The sequence below is a fragment of the Aquila chrysaetos genome, chromosome 13, assembly GCF_900496995.4.
Source record: "Aquila chrysaetos chrysaetos chromosome 13, bAquChr1.4, whole genome shotgun sequence".
Lineage (NCBI taxonomy): Eukaryota > Metazoa > Chordata > Aves > Accipitriformes > Accipitridae > Aquila > Aquila chrysaetos.
This window is the reverse complement of record NC_044016.1, coordinates 30,474,136-30,497,656: the sequence shown is the minus strand read 5'-3', so window position 1 is coordinate 30,497,656 and position 23,521 is coordinate 30,474,136. Positions and strand designations below refer to the sequence as shown.

The 23,521-nt window shown below is 40.8% G+C and overlaps 1 protein-coding gene across 9 annotated transcripts in view; it reads right to left on the bottom strand.

The window, feature by feature from the left end:
- The window catches only part of B3GALNT2 (beta-1,3-N-acetylgalactosaminyltransferase 2), a 31,230-nt gene extending 7,922 nt beyond the window's left edge, over positions 1-23,308 (bottom strand). The window contains exons 1-10 of one of the 9 annotated variants that reach the window (XM_030034467.2): positions 23,110-23,307; positions 17,541-17,645; positions 12,868-13,015; positions 11,433-11,533; positions 10,125-10,318; positions 8,662-8,757; positions 4,179-4,289; positions 3,410-3,491; positions 1,981-2,161; positions 185-310 (exon numbers count right to left, since the gene is read on the bottom strand). In XM_030034467.2, the coding sequence (XP_029890327.1) occupies positions 185-310; positions 1,981-2,161; positions 3,410-3,491; positions 4,179-4,289; positions 8,662-8,757; positions 10,125-10,318; positions 11,433-11,533; positions 12,868-13,015; positions 17,541-17,645; positions 23,110-23,212 (1,247 nt within the window). In that variant the 5' untranslated portion in view covers positions 23,213-23,307. Of the gene's footprint in view, positions 1-184; positions 311-1,980; positions 2,165-3,409; positions 3,492-4,178; positions 4,290-8,661; positions 8,758-10,124; positions 10,319-11,432; positions 11,534-12,867; positions 13,016-17,540; positions 17,646-23,109 lie in introns of all 9 variants that reach the window. The other 8 variants (XM_030034468.2, XM_030034465.2, XM_030034466.2 and 5 more) reach the window with 8 other exon arrangements.
- Positions 23,309-23,521: the final 213 nt, after the last annotated feature.

Genomic DNA, 23,521 nt, shown 5'->3' with positions numbered 1-23,521 from the left:
GCTATTGTAAAGGATTGATTTCTGTATGCTGAGATTCAAAGTTCTACACATACAAAAGTCCTGCTTTTTATAACTAGCTTCCACAGGCCGAAAAAGGGAACCCACATGAAAACAGACTTAAAGCAGTAAACCGTTCACTAATGACATGGTATCTCTTAAAGACAAGTTAAAAAAAACAACTCACTTTCCCCACCAAATGTTTGGTCTGTCCAATTTTTTCTGCATTATCCTGTTAAAAACAGCCTCCAAATCAATGTAACAGTCATCATCTGTCTTCAGCAACAAATCAAAACTCGTTGATTCAACTGTCCTGTAGCCAAAAAGAAAAGTGATGAGAAGCTGAGCTGCAGCCCACAAACTACAGTTACGCAACAGAACACTCCACAGGGGTTTTTTTGGGAAGCAGAGCGGGAGGGAAGAGGGAAGGAATGGCTTTCCTACCCTTGACTTTTAAACATTTTCCCTATTGACAAAGGCTGACTGCTTGTCCTATAGAAAGGAGATGGAGCTGCATCCTATGATGATCTTATAACATGGATTTGTGTATGAGCTGAAGAAAACAAACTTGAAGTTTTGTTCTCCAGGACAGATGGTGGATTTACTAATGAATCAGTCTTAAACAGTATTGACCTCAGAAGGGTAGGAATCCCTGCTGATGATGGCAGCACAGCTGTTAAAAGCCAGTGGCTACATGTCAGTAGCCTACTCTTCAGGATGAGACAGTCCGTTCAAGGGCAATACAACTGTAGAAGGTTGTAAGAAACATCTGTGGAAACAACTTAGTACTTACTCTCAGTAAAGCACCCTTCAAATATGAAAAAAGTAATCTTTAACTGTCTGAAATAGTTGAATATCTGTCACTTGTAAAACAACCCAAGAAGCTTAAAGAGGCTAGGGATTATTCCTGGGTCGATTAACAAACATTGATTTTAAAGGTAATTTCTCTTAACAAGAAAGTCATTTTCCTTAAGCCTTTTATTACTAAATTTTGAAAAAATTGCTAACCTGTAAGAAATTATCACAAAGATCTAAGTGTTGACATTTAAACTCCCTTTTTAGAACTGAAAGCATGGTTCAGTTTTTCGGTTACATTTGTAACCATGAAATTTGTTAAATAAGAGCATTATCTTGCAAGCAACTAAAACTGTGAGCTATATTTCTTACTCCACAGCAACATCAATTAATTGAAACAGTTGTCTCAGAGTAACAGAAAGAATTGCAAATTAGAGATAATAACTTATTAGATTCACCACAGACAATGTAATACACTATGAAAATTCTTCCTCCCAACCTTCCATCCCCCCTGTACACAAGCTTCTTATACTTCCCCTACTCCTGTAGAGTACAGCATGCAGTATTAGGCTCCTCAGTATAAGAAAGATATGGACATACTGGATGGAGAGTCCAGCAAAGGGCCACCAAGGATTAAGGGCCTGGAGCATCTCTCCTATGAGGAAAGGCTGAGAGAGCTGGGACTGTTGAGCCTGGAGAAGAGAGGGCTCGGGGGGGAGCTCATCAATGTATATAAATACCTGAAGGGAGGGTGTAAAGAGATGGAGCCAGGCTCTTTTCAGTGGTGCCCAGTGACAGGACAAGAGTCAATGGCTACAAACTGAAACACTTAGGTATACAAGCTGGCCAAAAGCCATCCTTTAAAAGACTAAAGCTTCTAGTTTTCAGTCAGAAACAAATTAAAAGAAATTACAAGGAGACATGAAAATTCTCACACCTGGACTCTTAGAGCAGAAGCCTGTCTTGCCAGCTTATGCTTATTTGAGGCACCAAGGGTCAGCATTCAAGAAATATAGATCCTGTTATTTTACTCACTACATACCCCCAAAATTGAGAGAGAGAAATATAACTTAATGAAGTAAATCATATAAGGTATGTATTTCATGGAGCCTGTCAGATAATGTAACATGCTGGATCATCTTGCACTACAAACAGCAACATTCCTAAGAGAAAATACTTTCAACGTACCATCGGTAGAAGTTCAGCAGTTTGGCTGGAACATTTCTGTAAGTGTCAATAACATCTACAAAAACAATATCGTCATAGGTACCACTTTCCTCCTTCAACAAAGCATCTTCTTTTTCAAGATTTTTTATGTGACTTGTAAACCTTTCTGGGCGAGTATGGAGGCTTTTTAATAGAGCATCACCTTCTGAAAGAAACAGCACCCATCATTAAACAAAGATGCATATCTACATACTATTTCACATGTTTCTCTTGGATCATACACAACATACTGACAAAATGAATCTGAAGAAGTGTTCAACTCAATGGGGTTATGAAAATCCTACAATTAATTTTAAAATTTCTACGAAATGTTAAAAGTTGCAGAACAGCAAAGAAGTATATTTTTGCATAAGGTCTGATACAGAAAGTAAAAATGTGTTCTTTTCCTTTTCAGTAATAAAAGGATTCAAGTTTTTAAGAGCTGTCCGGGACTTCACTATTACTCTTACTGGTAGAGTAAAGAGGCTACTGTTGCATCAGTTACTCCTAAGCCTATATATCTAGCATAAAAAATAAACACCCAAACAAAAAAAAAACGCTATGCTAAGTATAATCAAATTGGCATTGCTTTGATGTAGCACATCACATAGCTGACTGCAGGTAAAAGCTAAAAAAATATTGCAAGAATACTGAACTTCTTTGTAAGGAGGTAGTTTGTGGTACTGAAGAACTTTTTGACAAACAGGATGGAAGGGCTTTAGCACACCTCAGTTCAGGTTCCTACACAGATGACAAGACAACAGGACTGCCCAATAATATCTGCCAGGCCTAGCTACAAAAACACAGGAACAACACTCTGAAAGTCACTGCTTATGTTGGCTATGATGGACAGATAAAAATACATCAACTCCAGTGCTATGTGGCCAAAATCTTAGACATTGGAACGGGCTCCTATAGACTCTCTGAACATTCTGCTGAAATAGGTGTAAAACAGCAACGACAGGGGTGGAAAAGCAGGCTATGTTAGGTAGTCACTATTTGTCAGTTAATATTAAACATCATGACACAGTACTTCTAACAGTAGCAGGACTGGAAAAAAATGTGAAAATTATCAGGGAGAGTTTCATTACACAGTATTTTTTAACTTGGGTTTGGTAACAAAAAACAAGGACCGAGAAGACAGTCTAGATAAAAATGGTATTTCTGTTAATAAAAAGACATAGGGATGCAAGTCAATTGGAGTGGCTGACAAAGGGCAAGCAAAGAAACCACATCAGGACATTGACACATTAGGCATAAAAAAAAACAGGAAGAAATTAATTGTTTCTACTAGAAGAAAACTTAAGGTGATCAAGTTCATAGAGATAGCACAAATTTTAGCTCAGAAATGTAATTTAAAGTTCCTGTTTTATCATAACATCAAATGTGATGCTACGTTTTGTAGACTTACCTTGAATAGTGTAGATAAAACCACCTGCTATTCCCTCCACACCTTCTGTGAGTTCATGTGGCAGTGAGCCTTCCCCTGCCTGCTAGAGACAAATTAATGGAAAGAGATAAATCAGTTCACCTCTCATTACTGATGTGTTTTTCCCTACGATTTTAAGATGTGAAGTTTTCTGGCAACTGAGAATGAAATTAATTTAAAGCTCTTCTGGTTTAGGTACCCGCATAATGAAAGACTAAGACTAAGATCTTTAACTGTAAAGTTCTGTGGCATTTTTTGAAGTTTCACCTAAAACTAGCAGTACCACTGAAACTTTCAGAAAAGTTGTTTCGAAGTTGAGAGCAAAATGTAAAGTTATTCTGGCTAAATTACAACAGCACAGCATGTTTAAGCAAGCAATGTTTTGACAAGAAAAAGAGCAAAAGAGCGCCAAAAAGCAAAAAAAACAGGCTTAATCCCATCAATTGGGATTTTAGCACAGGATTTTTGACCCACATTTTGCCATCTCTGATATACTGATACTGCTTCACACCTGAGAAAGACAACAGGTGGACTTTACTCCCTTCAAAATAAAAGAAAATGCCACTTACTAGCATCATTTTTTGCATTCCCCTGTCCTTTTTCCAGGCAAAGCAAACTTCCCCTCTGAGACAACAGGAGAAGCCCAACTGAATTAACGATTTACAGAGAAACACAGGAAAGCAAAATGCTAAATACCCAAGACTTATAGAAAAAATAGAAACATGGTAGAAGGGAAGGTGAGGTGACTCACTGTAATGACTCTGAAAACACCCCCTCCATCATTCACCATCACTTTATGAAGGTTTCTTGAAACGAGGCCCTGAAGATCCTGGCTTTCCCACACAATGGTACCTTCAAAACTCTGGTAAGAGAGCAGAACACTGTTATGCAGGTATTCAAAGACTTCAAAGGATAAAAATCAAACAGCTTGAGGTTTCTTTTCTTTTAAAATAGTCAACTTCACACAACATATAGCTTAAACGCACAACACATGTTTTACTTACACTTCAATAAAAGTAAGTTACACATAAAAGAGATACATCTGTGAAACTCAAACTCAGTAATCATTCTTTTAAGACTAATCATGAATCTTCGTATTAGGAACATCAAACTTTAAACTTTTAACAGAAGTCTACTGTAAAAGTCTTTGGCTTTCTAACATCATTAAGATGGCATTTAAAGGTGACCTGAAGTGAATTTTTAAAAATCAACTATAAAATCCTGCATTACAAAGAGAATACATTAAAACAGACTTGGAAATAAGTACTTTTTAGTTATCTGCCAAAACCAGAGATCAGAGACTCAACCCTGACATCAGCAAAACTCAAAGGAAAATGCAGCCACCTTTATCCTGGCAAAGCTGTCACAAGCTACTGTAGGAGAGTCACAGAACTCTGACCTCACATCTTGACTGGTAGGGAAAGGAGGAGAAAGACAAGTGAGTATCTTCAAAACTTTCCGGGTTTAACTGTCAGTTTAAGTTATGTCACTCCATGGTGGGTGGGTGGGTGAGTGTGTGTGAGTGTGTGTGTGTAAATTCTTGCATTTAAAAGCATTTCATCTCAACTTGAAACTAATCCACCTAACAGTCCAACTATTACCCATTTTATGCAAGACTTTCCTGAAGACCCCTGAGAACTTGCAAAGGGACAAGTGGTATGTTGTACAGATAAGAGTACTGATAGTATTATATTTTTTAATCTTTTTAAAGCAATTTCACCCTTATGACAAGGTAATACAGAGTAGTTGTACGGTTGTTATACTCCTGACTGCTAGACGAGCACATTCTGTTTTGTTTCTCCCAATTTCATAGAAAAACACTAGTAGCTAGTGTGGACCTTGGAACAGAGAAACAACTTGTTTCAACTCTTTGTAGATGCATCTCTGTTGCTGTAGAAAGTCTGTTTACTTGTACTAACCTCTCAGCTCTTCCCCATTTTAGCTTCCTTGTACTCCAGAAACCTTCTGCAGAAACTCCCCAGTTACTGACACACCATTAAGTGTAGCTTAGAGTTCAGCTCAATTCTTTGCTTTCCTCTGGAAGCAAGTCTTAACATCTGCAGCAGTCTCGGTATTTAATGACAGCTGCGTATTTCAGAAGTCTCCCACCTATTATTTATAATGCCACCTTTATAAGCTAATAATGGAGCTAGTCAGTGTTTATTCAAGCCCGACTTGCATGCTCAATACCTTCCCCTTCTTTGTTTAATTACCTGTCAGTTATCAAAACAAATAGACCACTACTAAGACTTTTTTTAGTGGCAGGACCCCTGAACACCCTGCACAATAAAATCCACATGCTGAAGTTCCCTATTTGCAGTGGCTGTCATCTCCCATTCCAATGTTTTCTGCTGTAGGGACTGGGCTCTAATCCCACTTCTGTGCCTTGTTTACAGACACAACCTTTGGTAAGTTCTTTAGTGAGCCTGAGAATCCTTTCACTCCTCAGCAACCAGAAACATTAAAATTCTCACCACTGACTATTATTGATACTGACTCCAAACATGTACCAAGAGTCTTAATCAGTTATTACCAGTGAACCGCAGCACAAGGTGTCCTCAAGCTGCGAACTATCATTATTTTCCAGGTTGAAAGACTTGTAAGCAAATTTTCTAATGACTTTAGCCTTCAGCTATTCTTACTGTAAGCCGCTTATTGAAAACTGAGGCCTGAAAATGCTTACAGCAAAACATTATTGGCACACCTGAGACTACATCATCTGGTTTTCCCCATTTAAATTCCAGCCTTGTTGCTGCCAGAGCGCAGTGACATTTACAGTGAATACCGAACAGGTGTACTGACATAATGCAGCCCTGCTGAACTCCTTTCCTAATGTTTAACAGTGCTGTGCTTTTTGTTTTTCCAACCACTCCCCATTAGTAATACAGAGTATGCATAGTACAGAGTCCCATTTTCATGCAAGTGGCCCGTGGCTTTTTGACAAGATAAGTGCATTGCTAAGACTTGGCTGTAAGGACCCCTGTGTGAGTTTTAGTTATCTGCTAGTGGTTCTGTTCTTCTGCGCTTTCAGTCGTTCCAAAGCTGAATGATTGATTCTGTCTTTGACAATCTGGCCTGCCAGATGCTTATTCTAATGCTGCATTTCCCTCCCTTTCCCCAAGACAAGCAGAAAGAGCAGCACTTCAGCTGGAAGATGAATGAAGCTCTTCAGCAGTCTCTACAATCCATTACTTCTTGAAGGTGGAAAGGCAGAGAATAGATATTGTCTCAGAAACCATCTTGTGACAATTAAACAGTTCCCTAAATTTACTGCTCTCAAACAAGTAGATAGGAACACGTGGGCGTTCTGTCTCCTCTGAATCATCTTGTATGGTTCAGCATCCTAAGTATCACAGGAGAATACATGCTGTGCATAAACCCTATTAATCTACATTAGAAACATCATGTTATCCTGTAAGCATTCAGCGCATGACACGTATCAGATTAAGGAAGCCCGCACAAAGAAATATATGAATACTAATATCCCCTTTCTAAATGAAATACTTCCCATCTGCCTCTCAGGAAAAACACAATCATTTATAACAAAATTACAACTGCCTAGAAATTTAGCATCTCGAAACAAAGTCTTAAAGGGAAAAGGCTTGCATGTTACACTACCAAATTACTGGGTAACCAATACTCTTTTTAAAAAGAGTAGAAAAAACCCTGAATCATTTTGATCTCAAATTAGATTGTCAAAACATACGCACAGAATACTGCAAGAGGTCTGCTCACCCAAAAGGTCTCCTGCCAGCCTAACAAACTTCCACAATATTCAGTAAAAACTATTTAAGAAGATAAACCAATTAAGAGGATAAACCAATTGATCAGCTGCAGATTCCCCTTAAAAAGAGCAGGTTTCCAAATGCATTCATTCTTATAGAGACAGGGGAATAAATCAGGGATTAAACTGGCCCCAAATGTCCTCTCATCCCCCTTCAGTCTTGTCTTGCTCCATTCTTTCATGAAACACTTAATTTCTTGCATAACAAAACAACCCAGACCCAAAGACAACTTACAGAAATAGGAGCAAGGGTCCAGTTATATAGGAGAATATTTAAATGAAGGTAAACAGCCTAAAATGGCAGCTGACATATCTAATGAGAGATCACTGGTCCACCAGGAACAATTCCTCGTATGTGGGAGGGTCTGCTGAACTAGAATTCTCATTCTGAGTCAACTTGTATTCACGAAACTTTCACTGTAACAATATCAGGTTTTTTCCTACCTATATTCTGTTCCTTCTGTGTTTAATCACCTTCCTTCCTAAAAAGCCACAAGTAGGTTCTATATCCCTATACCAAAACACTACTCTTGGACTGCACCCCCAATCCCAAAGAGGATTAAAAAAAACCCCCAAAACTTTAGATTCTGCCTCATTAGCTTAGCTAATGGTATCTCAGGACAAGCAAGAATGCTAACACTCATTACTGTCCAAAAAGCAGTCTTCTCCCAAATTTCTGATTTCTGAGGGGCACCCATTTAAAAAAAAAAAACAAACAAACAAAAAAAAAAAACCCCACACAACAAAAAAAAAACACTTCTGCCATAGGATGTTGACAGGTTTTAAAAACCCAAATGTCAGTCTTCTGTGCATCCATTTAATGTTACAGACAGACCCTAGTAAAGATCTTCTTGAAGGTCTAATTCTTGTATCCTTGCATGGTTCAATGAATGAAAAATTCCTCACTAGTGCCGCCAGAAGAAATAACCAAAATCTCAGTAGCCCTCAGTAAGAGCTTCTCGATTACAACTATTCAACTAATACCATCATTGCAAACATAACACACAGTATCTTGCTGTTATATCCAAGATGTCAGAAGCAGAAATCTCTCTTCCAGCTGTTCCCTAGAAATCTGTGCCATCCTCCCCTCCCTATCTTGTGTACTAATATCTGAAAAAGCAGGAGGGAGAAATAACCATCCCATTCTCTGGTAAACTCTCCCATAGAATTGAAGCAGGTACAATTTTCACTCAGAAACTGAAAAGGTTTCCGAAATTGCTATTTGTCAATGTAGGTTTTTTTAACCAATTTGTATTTTTCAGGCTTTGCTTTATAACTACCAGTGATAATGAGATGGTGAAAAAGAAATTCTGGATTTCAGCATATCCCCTCAACTAACATTCTAGAAGCTTTCACTTGCCTTTTTCTGTCTCAAGCAAAGGCCAGTTTTATCAGTCAGTCTCTCCAGCTGACTTAAAAGAACTGCAGGCAGTTCCGATACTGCACATACCTCTGGCAAAATGAACTGCTCTACTGGCTTGTACCATAATCTGTTCACTTGCACTCCACAGCTTGGTGGACTAAAGCGAGCACTGAAGAGAGCTTCCTGTGAACAACAGAAAAGAAAAAACAAACAAACAAAACCCACACATTAAAAGTGCTGTGAGATTATGCAAATCTTCATCATCTCAATTAGTTACAAAGGAAAGAGGCTTATTGATTGTATAAAACTTAGTGAAAGTTTTATTCTCACAACAGTCTCAGACTCTACAGAATTTGAGTGTTGGATTGATACAGTGGAAGCAAGCAACAATGGAACAAGAGTGCAAGTTCAACTAGAATCCAACCCACAGAGCACATCATCTGGAAGACTTGGACTCATCTCCCAGTTTACAGACTTTCTATCTTCTGTTTAAACAGCTGACTACTATTAATTGCAACAGAGGATGCTGAACCCTAAAACTTAATTGCTACTATATTACATAGGCCACCAAATGGCTCTTAGATAATAACAAATGACATAAAGATGACATTGCCAGAGTCCCAATCTTCAGAAAACAGTGTCCAAGCACTCCTATGATACTAATTTTTCTCCTTCACTGGAAGTAAAAAGCTAATGCAGATCAAGTTACTAGGCTCTCAACGTTTAGAACTCTAGCATTTAGCAAAAATAAATCTGATTACAGTATACTACTTCTTTTTTTTTGCTATTATAAATGCAACTCATTGAAAGTTCATCATAAAAGCCATACTTCAGTATATTTTCTGGACTTAATTTTAATTATTAGCTTAAATTTAAAATTCTTTCTACTCTAGCATAGCCAGAGTCTTGAAATTGGCCTATCAAGTTGTTGGTAGAGATAAATGCAATATACCAAATGCAACAATCATGCTCAATGACTTTTTTTCCTCCAGGTTAGCACTAAGCTATTCTATCAAACCCATAACAGCTTGGGAGCGGGGGGAATTATCACTGAAGTTTGCTTATTACCTGTAAATAATACCAGTTTCTAGAAATCTCAAAATGTCGTGCCAGAAGGCAGACAATAAAAAGTTACAGCTGTCCTGCATCTCTCTGCTTGAAGGCATCAAATCTGTCTTTCTGCACGTGTTTTAAATATATTCAACAGTTTATTTTTTATTCATTAATACCCATCAATACTTTAGAACCTCAAATGCAATCAAAATTGTGTCTTGGAATTAGATATAAGCGCTCTTTCAAAAGGACATTTAAATTAACTCATAGCATTTTTTGAATTTCATCTTTTCCTCATCCGGGATATGTGTGCGTGTGTATGTATTTCTGTGAAATAAGAATTTACAATGCAACAGAAGAAAAATATAATTCATATGCTTGTCAGCTAAGTACTTCTAAATCATCAACACATCATGTTGCTTTCTGTAAGAACTTAATCCACAATAAAGAGACAACGTGCTTTAGTCCACTTTCAAAAGATAACTACAATACTCTACCTCATGTTCTGCCTGGTACAGTTTCACAGTGATGTTCCTCTGGAATCCCACCCCATCAGCCTCATAAAATACTCCGAGACTGGTAATGACAATGGGGTAAAGTACACGAAAGTTCACACTGACAATTCTGTCTTCAGACAGCACAGAAGGTACGTCCTCAGGGAGACTGAATGCTTCAATTTCCTGATTCAAAACTGTATGAAAAAGAAAGGACAGAGGTAATGTGAGAAGACTTCATAGTTCTTGAACTGGATACACACAGAGCACACTAGATACACGCAAAACGTTCTGATGAATTAGCATGGCTCGCAAGTGCACAAGGATAATCAAACACTGGAGGAGAAGAAAATACAACTGGCTGCAGACTGCAGCAAGGAGGAATTCAGAGTGATGCAGCAATCTGCAGGCTACCAGCAATTGCAAATCAATGCCTACATATCCACAGGAAAAAGACTAGAAACACAATAAATCCACAGAGTGAAGACAAAAATGCTATTTGACTGCATGAATATCTGTATATTAGCATATTAAAATAATTATTCATGTGTCAAAATGGCATACACCTCCACTTAATTTGGATGCCTGCTTTCTGGCATTATTGCCTCCCTAAGCCCTGAGGTACCATTTATTCTTGGGAGACTGGTTAAGCAGTGGATGTTGCCATTCAAAGAGAAAGTAACAGAAGCTTCATTTTATGGTGAATCATGGCTTAAGTGTCAAGCAGTCCTTTGTTAACTTGCAATTAAAGAGCAAAAATTAAATAGAAAAAAAGGTGACAGGAAGAACTTACAATTTTAGTTAGGAATTTTTGTATGGCAGCATTTCATTTTTTTCCCCGTGGTACATTTCTTAATTGCTCTCCCTCTACAGCAGAATCTGAAAAACCTATCAGCCAGGCTTGCTTAGAATTCACTTTGTCACCAGCAAAGTCTATCTGACACTCAAGACTCTGGCACCTTTCTACTTTCTTCACATATGACACTAGACCAGATCATTCCGGCTCTCTCCAACTTCATTTTACACAGGGATTGAGTAAAAATGTACATTATATGGGAGAGACTGTCCCCTGACACAAGGAAAATGCAAATCCATTAGAAGTCAATGGCCTCCCCTTACATCCCCAAGATCTCTCCCTTTCATGCCTGCACATGGTACTTACAGGAAGATCATGCAACTGTTAAGACAGCAAGTTCTAGGCAGCACTTATTTTCAGGACTGGCTGACTCAGTTAAGCACCCCAAACTACTCTCAGAAAAGACGACTAGTTCTAGTTCAGCTCACAGTATTTTTAAAAGTTAACTTCTATACCTGGGTTACTGATGTTCAGAAGTTTGCAGGAGTATGGGTCTTCTCTGTCCTCCACTGGCACAGCACAACCATGCGCACCTATTATAAACTTCACAAGGACACTAAAATAATTTGGTTTTATTAACACCAGTTCTCTCCCCTCCTCCCTCCATCTTCAACAAACTTATTTCATCGCAACAGCCTGTCTTTCACAGGATTGAGATTTTGAACCCCTGAAAAATCAGTAATTAGAGTCTGTATGTAGAGCAACCACGTGAATCCCTTCATAGGGGCTCAATTCCAAACCTCCATTAGTGTTTTACATTTCATAATGAGGACACAGGAAGATTGGCAACTAGGAATGTGATTCAAGACAGCCAGCACACTAAACAGAAGAAGACCTAAGGCAACACTGAAGGATCCTGAAAACCTGCCTTTCCCTGCCTGGCTTTGTTACTTAATTCAAGATTGTTTAAATATTCTGCATTCAAAAGGCAATTAAAAAAATAATAAGAAAAGAGACACATAGCATCAAAGGAGGAACAAGGACCCCAGACTACTCGTTACAATGAAATGTCTCAGTTTTGCTTTGCAGCAAAACAGCAGGTTGCTCTTCCCAGCCCCAATCATGGTTGTGCCACAATCGGGAGACAAGAAGCAGTACGAAGAGCAAGAGGGTCCGCTTTAGCCTAGTCTTTCACCTAGCAGCTAAATATCCTCCTGGAACTCCATATAGGCTATGAAAGGTCACATTTTTAGATGACTGAAGTAGCTATGCTTCACTCCAAACTGCATGGTGACACCACATTTGTGAACGGTAAATGGCTCAGTGCAAGGCAGGTACCAAGATGTGAGGCCTATCAAGATGACAGTGTTTCCATGAATGAACTGCAGCAGAAGTTTCTCAGCAAGAACAGAGCTGTCTGTAGACTGTCAGGTCTATGCAAGCAATGAAGGGTTCTGCTGGTCACTCACACTGCAGCAGTCTCATGCACCTGGTTCAGTGGGAAACAAACCTGAACTTTACAGCTGAGGCTGTTGTGAGGGTTTTTTGTGGTTCTCACACCAAATGTGATCCTGCCTGCTTTCAAGTATCCTGGATTACTAAGCATTTCAAGTTGCATACCATACAAAGTGTACATTGCAACACAAAAAAGGCAAAGTCTTATACATCACTAATGAACAGTGGCAACTAACTGCAAAAACAAACAGCAGCGAACAGTCAAAGAATTACGTTTTACTCCTTGTATAAAAAAATAGTTACAGCCCAGAAAAAGAAGTATTCTTATAGATTACTAAACAGACTGAAAAAAATTATCAGAGTACAAGATGCTCACAAATAAAGCAAAAAAAGGAAATACTTCCCAAAAGAAAGGATTAGATCAAGATATTTAAGCACTATAGTCTTCCCCCCACTCCCCCCCAAAGCCCCAAATTACAAAACACTAGAGATTACCGTTGGCTCAGTGCAGGATGTTGTTTCAGGTGCTTGAACCAAGTGTTCCTTATAACACTGCGCAGTTCATGATTGTGTCGAGCTGACAAAACACCTACAATAATATCATAATGTTTCAGCTTCCACTGAGGAAAGAATGCCAGTGGACCTAGAAATAAAAAGCGACAAAGATATATTATATGCACATATTACCATAAGCCTGAGTTGCAAGCAACAATTAAAATGCATCTTAAAAGCAAGAGTACTGGGAACCTGAAACACTAAAATCAAGAAGCAGAATTACTATTGCATTCTTGGTTCAGAATCGGGGAAACATTTTCAACATGCCAAAACCTTCACTAGCAATCTAGGAAAACTTTACTGCAATGATCTAAGCAAGTCACTGCAGGTAAACAAAACTAAGAAACTGTGACTCACAAGGCAGGCAAGAACATAAGCCTTAGTTTTGACTGACAGCATCTTCCATTCTTTAAATATTTGCCTGCCTGTCTTATGATCAAACTGCCCCCTGAGAATATGCTCTTGCTGGGCTTCTCTTTCCTATCAGCCATCAGAAACCTTGTGGGCAAGACGCAAGGTCCTACTGTTCCCTCCGTAAAACTCTTGAGACAGTCTAGGCCTTCTGCTTGCTCATTGATACCTCCTCCAGCATGATTTATCCTAAAGCCTGGGGCTTGTCATCACTGGTACCAGGCCTTCACTATTAGAATTCACCAGTATTCTACCTAGGAAAAAAAAAAAATATTTCAACAAGGCCTGTCAGATTCCAAAATATGCCCATTTCCCCCCTTCTTTTTAAAAGTGCTGGACTACCTTTCTGCCTCATCATTTCAATCTAGTATGTCAAGGCCTATCATTTCCAACCTTTTGAAGTGTAACACCACTCTGCCTTCACACAGGGTATTACATCCCTACACAGGGGAATGCTCTGGCTTTATTCATAGCTGGATGTCACTGCCAATACTTGTAATCCACGATTTAGCTTGTGCTGTTTTAATTTAGAGATCATGAAAGCCGGACTTGATTTCAGGTAAGATTATGACCAGGTATAGACCTGAGAAGCTCTGACTTAGAGCCTGCAAACAGTCAGGCAAGTAGCTGAAGTGAATTTGCTTAATTTAATTTATCAGACATTCCAGAGTTAAGAGAGATTTATATTTAGCTTTAGTAAAGGATTGCTTTGTACTCATCTCATTTTTTTTTCCATTAGGCTGCAGATAAAGAAAACAAATGTAAATGCGAGGGTCCTCTAAACTACTGCATACGGCATAGATAAGATTTTTTAAAAATCTAATTTTAAAAAGACAAAAATATCGCCAAGTCTGTATTGTATACTCCCACTAGAAAAGAGTTGAATTATAATCCAGATTCTACCTTCTGTACCAGCATCCCCTTTTTCCACTTTGAAACTGAGAAGATTGCTAGGTCTTGTTACAACTGCCCACTAACCTAGGGCCTCACAGCACCCGCCACAAGAACTGCCGAGCCAGATCACACCAGACAACCATCTAGCCTTACATTCCACTTCAGTGTGCAGCATGCAGTGGAGAGGCCTTGGCCTTGCTCTGCTCTCTGCTGAACCAACATCAAGATATTTCAGAATTTTTTTTTTTTTTTTTTTTTTTTTTTTTTTGGCTTTAGGGGCTATTGATAATGGCTTGCACCCAACTCCCTAGTCCCAAAGCCAAATAAAACAGTGCTCTGCAACTGATTCTCAGAACAGTAGAAGAGCAGGGAAAGTAGAGTGATGTTTCCACAGGCAAACCTTTCCCAGTCTATTTCCCACTAAATATTTTAGTTCTAAACATGCAAACACTGATTTTCTGAAAAAAAAAGGTTAAGACCCACAGTTATTTAAATTAATCTGTACTGACAACAGCTACAAGCTTATCAATAACTTAAGCTGAACATTAACCTATTAAGAGAAGTTTACATCAACTTATGCTCACGACTTAAAAACCCAAGCAGCAAGCCACTAGTTCCACTCCTTGGTTTTTCGCTGAAGTCAACTGTTACATCTCTTATAACAACCATACACTGAATTGGAAAAAAGGTTCAGGAACGAGATTTATTTGCTGACAGAGCAACAGACCTACTACCCTGTATAACATCTGAAGAAACTTGAAAAGTCAAACACATTGCTCAATCCAAATACAATTTTAGTTTTCCTTTATGCTGGTAAATACCAACTATCCAGAGGCTCTGTATGTCTTTGGAGGTCATTACATAGCCAAGATCCGTCAGGTCTTGATAACAGCAGAGGTACATAAGGCAGCCACACGTTTGTAAGACTACAACATTATAGCAAATTCCTCTGTAGTCTCATAATTCCTTCTCACATATCCCTTTTCTTTCCCTGTTCTTCTTCCACCCTTTGATTACTCTTTAAACAGCCTCTGCAGCCTTAACCACAAGCCTTCCAACATAAATCACATAGGAGGACTAATGTGTTTGTAGACTGCACATGAGGTATTGTTTACACAGATTTGGTTTTTAAGATACCACTTTTAATTAGAAGCAGAACCATTTCATTAAATCAAAATTAAAGAAAAATAAAACTAAGAGCAGAAGTCTATGGGGTGACTTGACTCAGAATAGCATAAATTGGCTTAAATCAATTAAAAAAAATAAAAATAAGCTACTCAAATCAAATATATATACTTTTAATTAGCTTATATTTTAAAATGAGTGAAGCTTTTCCTTATGAACCATTCATGTGGGAACAAAGTTAATGTAACAGATGCTTCAGAATGAATATCCTACTGCTTTTAGAACAGACAGCTCTTTCTTGTTTTAGGCCATCTTCAGGCTTAGTAAGGAAGCATTACAGTGGTCTATATTCAGAAGATTGTCTTCTCTGTCCCAAGGGTTATACCATTTTACTTTTAAAACCACTGAAAATGGAGAAAAAAGAAAGCTTACTTTCACAAAAACCTAATGAATAAGCTCTCTGCTTGTTAGCAAATGTTTCTACTTCCTATGGAAAAGTAGGAGTAACAGTTGCTAAACTTTCAGGAAAAGAGATTCATATGTCTCTTGCTCTGAACGAGCACTATTAAACAAACCTGGGACATAAAGTGAGAGGCACAAGGGAAGAAAAGACTAAAGCTATTATTCATTTATAAGGATAATTCAGATATGTGCATATATATGCTCTGATGCAGCATAATTTAAGAGAAAACATTGCTGACCTCCAAGTCAATAGTAACAATTTATACAAGCAATCAAAAACTTGCCACTGGGGACCAAACTTATTTATCTTATGTTCTACTTTTGTGCATTCTTAGGCCAAAATTTTAAGTGTTGGTAAAAGGCTAAAAAATACATACTACATCACTCTTACCTCGAGCCGGTTGTGCAAGATAATTAAGCCTTTAAATTTTCCAATTACAAAAACAAATAAAAAAACCAAATCTGTACATTTTGTGGGTTGGGGGGGAGGGGGGAGAAAAAAGCTACATATCACATTCCATGATAAACCCTATAAGTGCTGCTAACCGAAGGGATGCAGAAGGAGAAGAAGCCTTTCCAATTCAAAGGTCACACTATCACTGATTGCTTTGCTTTTAAATTCTTACTGTCTTAAAGCTGCATCTCAGTTGCATCACACAGCCCAAGACTTCTCAGTGGAACATAAGTAGCCAAATGTGCAATGCCTACCCTACACTCTTTTAGCACCAGCAACAAAATTGCTTTCACTTGGCTGTTTTGCTTGAGGCTGTTAACCCACAGCAAAAGCTACAAAAAACATGAAAGGAAGCAGCCCTCTCTCAGCTGCTGAAATCCATTTAATTCTATACAGCAACTGTAAGGAGTACTTCTGTCAGCTCTAAGACTACTGAAGTCCAGTCTGCCAGAGTCTTGTTTCACATGGTTAGTAACAAGCTCCTACTGAAGCTTTCTTGGGCTGTGATATTTGTAAGGACAGGCTACCACACAATTGTCTGATGTCTGACCATACATGTATTTCTATTAGTACAGTTTTTCACCTCAGTATGAGCTGCAGTAAGCTTTCACAGGATTCTTGGTCACTAGTTTTCATGAAACTTGGTGAAAACGATGGTCTTCGGGACCTCCACCTGTCTGTCAAGCTTAACCGAGAGCTACCAACAGATCAAAGTTAGGAAGAGCTGCAGGAAAAGGTAAACAAGTGCATATAGAGAACACAAAGCTGTGCCGTTAGAAGACAAGGCTAAAGATGCAGAGGTGTGTCTCCTGCTAAGTTGGCCATGGAAAGAGGTCACTGCTGACAGGCAGTCTGCTGGCCTAGTCAGATTTTAACCACATCAGCAGCAGTCAACAGCTCTTGAAGTTTTTCAGAATCCCAAACTACAGAGATTAACATGCATCTCTTCTTCCTGTGAGACTGATTCTCAAGTAAAATGTCAAGTTAAGCTGTTAATTATATTTACTGTCATTATAAGGAGATGAAAAGATTGAGAGATCATTTAGCTTGATTTTGTCAACAAACAAGGTAAATATGATCTTGCTGAACATATCTCTACTGGTGAGTCCCCCACCAACTACTAAATTTGGCAGTCATTTTCAGTCAAGTTCGACATAGTGTGCAGTCCCCAAAGTGATTAAGTTCCCATGTTTCGTGGAACTGGACTGGACAGAGAAGAGACTCGTTGTTAGTGCCTGCACTGAGAAACGCAGCAGCACAGGGTTACCTGCATTATCAGGCACCAGATAAACTCCACTGGAGACTGCTAGCATGAGCGAGCTCCACGGAAGGCTGGGCTTTCTATCTTCTGCTACCCATGCAGCTACTTTTTCTTAAAAAAAAAAATAATCAGTGAATGGAACTAAGTAGGCCAGGCAGAAGTTATTTAGAATATTCTCAACTAATCCACTTGATAAGATAAGACTAGAAAGGAACAACACCCCTCCAAAAAAAACCCCCACACATTCCAGGTTGTTATCTCTGCCTATTCTTGTGACTGCAACCACATTCCTGTTTTTTAATGCCTTTTTCTTCTGTGCTGCTTTGTGAAAGATCCAAACAAACACGAAGGAAGGAATTAACTGAATATAAAGGTTTGTATTCAGAGAATGCTGACACACTCAGAAAAAGGACAAAGCAAAGAGCTTTCCCCCTCTCTAATCTTCTTCACTTAAAGTAATCTGCTATAGCTCATCTGCATTACACGTTTCTCTGCAAGCAGAGCTACACGACCCCCCTGCAGTACCTACTTTATACCAGAGCTAAAAATCGCCAAGATGTGCACCCCTGGTTTCTGCGGGAGCACGGTACTCCTTGAGACAGACAAGCCTTTAGACAAGCTTTTAAACAAGCTTTACAGATTCAAAGAGGAAAACCTCTGTAGGCAGTTTTTTTGTTTTGTTTTGTTTTTTTTTTTTTTAACATCAACAGCATTCCCTTAAAGAAATAGGACAGCAGGGTCCTGATTTGCAAAGTGACAGTAGTAATACTGGTGGGATGATGGTGCTCTAAACACCATTACTGATACAGCACTTGCATACTTCTAGACAAATCTGGGAACAATGGCCAAAGCATCAGAAGCGTAGACACAAAAGGAATAAAGCAAATGCTTTTTGCAACACTGAAACTGTTCCCCCCTGCCTTTTTTTTTTTTTTTTGGGGGGGGTGTGCCGGGGTGAAGGAGGGCAGGAGGAAGCACAACACCTTTATCCTTTGAAAACTAGTTAACAATCCCTGATGCCACTGAACAAAAACCTGCTCCCAGGGAAGGCTACTTGCTCCCTTCTGGCCTACTCAATGGGCAATTTGGAAGACAACTGGTGAAGAGCTTCCTTCAGCCACAAGTCTTGCTCTCCAACTCTGGCAGAACTGGTACTCTTTGCCCCCTGCTCCAGCACCAAAACACAAAAATGCAGCTCCAGTGCTGCTCATTAGTACTTTGCAACATCCACGGAATAACTGCAAACTCTAAAAAAAAAAAATCCCAATTCAGTTGGAAAATACTGTCAGCTTTGTTGTGGATTCTTTGTCAATTATTTCATGCCCATCAAAGGTGAGGGGATTGTTTTTGTTGGGGATGATCCATTGCTGGAAAACAACGTTATAGTAAGATCTCACAGATGAAGGCTGGGGAACAACTGGCAGAACTGCACAGCTACTGCCAATGCAAAACGTGACCTGTTGATGGAAGGTTTCGATTTCCAAGGCCACCAGCCTATTAGTCTTTACATGCCTACGAAAGATGAAATAACTTTGTGACCAAGCATACTAGTCTCTGACAGACAGGCTTAACAGATTTCAGACAACATCTTTTCTTAAGAAAGTATCACATTTTGGCAGACTTTCTCCCTACAGAGCACGGCATCACTCAAAACCTCAGAGGTTGTTTCTGCATTACGTTATTTCAGCACTGAAAAGCCAAAAGCAGGTTAAGCTCTTCCTCCTTCTCTCTCACCTGTTATGTACACAGGCTAGCTCATGAGGGGGACAGCCCTAATTCTGCAAGGCAGATCACTAAACGCCAGCCTGACCAACCCTGTATATGGTTCCATTAGGCCAGTGCCTGAAGAAGTATGTGCTGAACCACAGGACAACAGATGGCATACAAGCAGTTTCTAGAAAATGGTGGTTTTTAATCTGTTGCATAATTGTTCACTAGTAAAAGACTGACTCTAACAAAACCAAAAGGGCCAATTCTTAGCTGCCACACACCCCCAGAAATGTAACAGGAATAACGTATTAAAGGGCATTAGCATCAGCAAAGTAGCAGCATATTACATTGAATGTGTGGGGCTTTCTGATCAGGCTCTGTAACCGAAGCCCTACAGTGAGTAATTTCCTACTCAATAAGACTTCTGCCATCAATTAAAACACACGATTAGCAACGAATCCACCTGGAGTGCTAAAAGCAGGTCTGTCTGTTCTTTCTCAAGTTTCTGAGGTCATTTTATAATTAGCATTTATCTGAGATTTTTACAAAAATTAACTAAAGCTTCCTACACACGAACTTCCTTTCGATAGCACTTGCTTGTAACCAGTTGAACAAGGACTTCAATTAAACCTAAAAGCACATTCTTGCACAAGTCTTGCTCAAAAGTGCGAATTACAGTCCCATTAACTGATGAACAAAAAGAAGGCAGGGAGCCACCAAAGTCAGGACACTGAAGCAAAGGCCAGTGTCTTTGGTCTCAGAACTGATCCTATTTATTTTTTTCCAATTAAAGAGTACTGTCTACAAGAAGCGTACTCTATCTTCTGTGACACCAAGGTGAAAGTCATCACGAACACAGAGAAAGTCAGAATACTGCACAGGAAGAGACACAACCAAGGGCCAAAGCGTGCAGGCAGACTACAGGCCTTTCACATGGGGTAGTTAGAAGAAGGTCTTATTAAAAGAGGTGCTTCCAACAGAAGAAGAGAAGTAGATGGAATGAGTGAAGACTGGAACACTGTTTACATTTAAAGTCATCTGACCTATAGACAGTAAAAATTAGCTGCTTTCTGGAAATAGAAAGCCTATTTTGCCAGTAAAAGTTAGAAATACCTAAATTGCTCAGCTTAAGAAAACAAAGGTTTAAAACCTTTGATGTCTATGGTTACATGATGGAGGTGTACTTGAAGGAGGAAAAAAGACCCTTTTAACTGAAAGGCTTAAGAACAGAAGGGCATAAACCACTTGCAAGCAAGTTGAGGGCAGAAACGAGAAAACACTTATAATCAGGACAACAAAATTCTGGAACAGCCTCTTCCTAAGACTGCTAGGAATCCAAGCAAACAAACAAAAAGCTACCCCAAATCTTCACTAAATAAATGTAGGCTGCCCAGCTGCCATTTTAAGACAGAGCTCAAGCATTGCTTATTAGAAAAAGTAAGCAGAATTGATGGCCAGAGATGTCTATTCCAGTCTTGTGTTAGCGAGTCAATGACGTCAAGGTAAATAATCAGCATAACAGGTTATCAACTTTTTAACAAATTTCCATTTGCGTGAGTGTGTGTGATGACTATTGAGAGGGGAATTAAACTCCTCAAAAAATAGAACTGCTGTTCACTCTGCCTTTGACCTCCACTAGCAGCTAATTTTGCAGCTGTTGAGGCACTACACAACTATTGAGGCACACAGACACTACACAGAAATACCAAAGGATACACAAATAATGCATTTTTATGTCACAGCTATTGTAAAATACTGTCCCATGACCAGATTTAATTTTTATTCATATCACTGATTCCAGGTAGTAGATAATAAAGAGCTGCTGGAGCAGCAAACAAGAAAAAAAAAAAAAAAAAGATATTACTCAATAATCAAATGAAACAAGACTGGCTTTATCAGGCAGTACCAGATCCTCTTAAACAGTTTCAGGTTCAAGAAGCCTTTTAATATATAGGGACATTTCTTACTCTTGTATACAAATTCATTAATGTTCCTAAAACACTCTGAATAATAAAAAAAATATAACACAGCAGACATCAGAGATAGAAGAGGTCCCTTAGCTCATGCTTCTTTCCTCTGCCAAGGCAGCCATACCTACAGCTTGTACATTTCACAGTACTTTGAAGGCTAAGAGGCAATCTCTTCCTTAAATTATCATGCAAGGATCAGGCCTACAAAGAGCTAGCACATGTACAGTGTTGAACATTTTCCTATGGAAGTTCTCTTTTTATAACAGGCATCAGTTTTTCTTTCCTCAGCATGAATACATTACTCAATAGGTTACAACTAAGTACCACTAGCACAAACAAAATGTACACTTACTCTTTCAGTATTAAAAAAAAAAGCTTTTTTTAAAAATCCCAGTTATCCTAACATTATCCAATGCGACACAGTTTCACAGTAACAAACACAAACTTGAAACAGCGAATCTCTGAAGAGCAAAGCTTCTTCCCTCCCTTCCCAACTGAGAAACTTCTGGATTTTCTTTAGAAATATTTGTTAGCGGAAAACACATTTCTGCAGGAAAGGTCACCGTGAGATTCCACATTGCCACTTCTAACTCCAAATGAATGCACTGAAGTTACAAAAGCAGCACCGTGAAAAATGAGGAACAAAACCAGCCAGACAATCCAAACGCACTTCAGACTATCAACTGGAACTCCCGTTCTTTTATAATTCAAGTGTGCAATGGCCAGAATACAAAGACATACATACATACAAACAACTCTGTGGCCTTCAGGCTATGCAAATGCACTGACCTTGCTCCTTTCACACCTGCGTTATTAATTACCACTGGAAATCAGCAGACTCTCATTTCCTCACAGTTGTGCACACTCTGCACAGGGAACAGGCACCGGTTGCAAAGTGTGGCTTTGTTAGTGAACAGGGTACCAGGTCGCTAAACAGAGTTCTAAGCAGATCTCAATTTAAAAAACCCACCGTTTTTTCCTTATAATTTTTTCAGATGTCCTGTAGAATATTTCTTAATGTTCTCAAACAGCTCCTATGGGTAGTTGGCAAAAGTTTCTGCCCCAACAGATGCCTGTTTCTACCAGGCTTGCAGATTTGCGGCCTGAAGACTACAACTTGTCTTATGAGGAGCACAAGGTGTAAGCAAGCCCTCAGGGGTCTGAGTTCACTTGTGCCGATCCTGTGAATAGCTTTTTGCACCACAGGGGTTTTAAAGACCGCCAAGGCGAACACGGCACAGCGCAAAGAGCTATTCCTAGGACTGGGAATGACCCGACCCAAGTGAAACGCGTGGGAATCTCTTCCCCACGCACCTCAGCGGGAGCGGGAGGGCACCCGTGGGGCAGGAGGGGTTCAGAGGGGGCTGCCGCCCCACAGAAAGTTGCGACGCACCCTCGGCAACCCACGGACCGCCACGGCGGTCGGTACCCCCGGTGTAAACCGCGGAGCCGGCGCTGCTCTCCGCGGCTCGGCCTAACGAGTCGTTACCTCACGATGAACCCGCGCAGGCACTCCGGGCGCTTTTCCCCGGCGGGCTGTCGTCGTCCCGAGCGAGCCCCGGAGCCCCCCGAGCCCGGCAGCCGGCAGGCAGACCCGCTGCCCGCAGCCACAGAAACGCCGGAGCCGCCGGCACGGCCGCGGCGTTACGCAGCAGGGGGGCGGCCCGACCGTTTAACGGCCACAGCCCCCGCCCCGCACACCCCTCTTTCCCCGCGGCTCCTCTCGCCTCCCGGCCCCGTTAACTGCCCCAGCCGCCCGCGGCCCCAGGCACCCCCCTTCCCCACCAGCCCCCTGCCCCCGGCCTCTCCTCACCGGGCTCCTGGGGGCGGGGGAGCCCCGCCCGCCCGGGGTGCCCGTGCCCCGGGGCAGCCGCCGCCGCCCGCCCCTTCCCTACCTGCCGGCTGCCTCTCGGGGCCGCCGGGGCAGCTGAGCAGCAGCCAGAGGTGCAGCGCGACCCCGACCGCACAGGGGCACAGCAGCACCAGCCAGTTTCGCATTGGCCGCCGCCGCAGCCAGCCCCTTCCCCTCCGCGCCGGCCTCTCCCAGCGGCGACGGGCCGACTACGGCCGCCCGCGGCCCCTCCCCGCGCCGCCGCTCGGCCGGGCCGGGCTCCGCCGCCCCGCGGCCGCCGGGAGCTGCAGTCCCGCCTCAGCCCCGGCGGGCAGCGGGCGGCGCGGGCGGCGGCGGCGAGCGCCTACAGCCCCCACAATGCCGCGGGGCGGGGCGGCCCCGGGAGGCTGAGGGGAGCGGGGCCGGCTTTGCCGCGCACGGCGGGGAGAGCCGGGCGGGCGGGCGTCCTCCCCCGC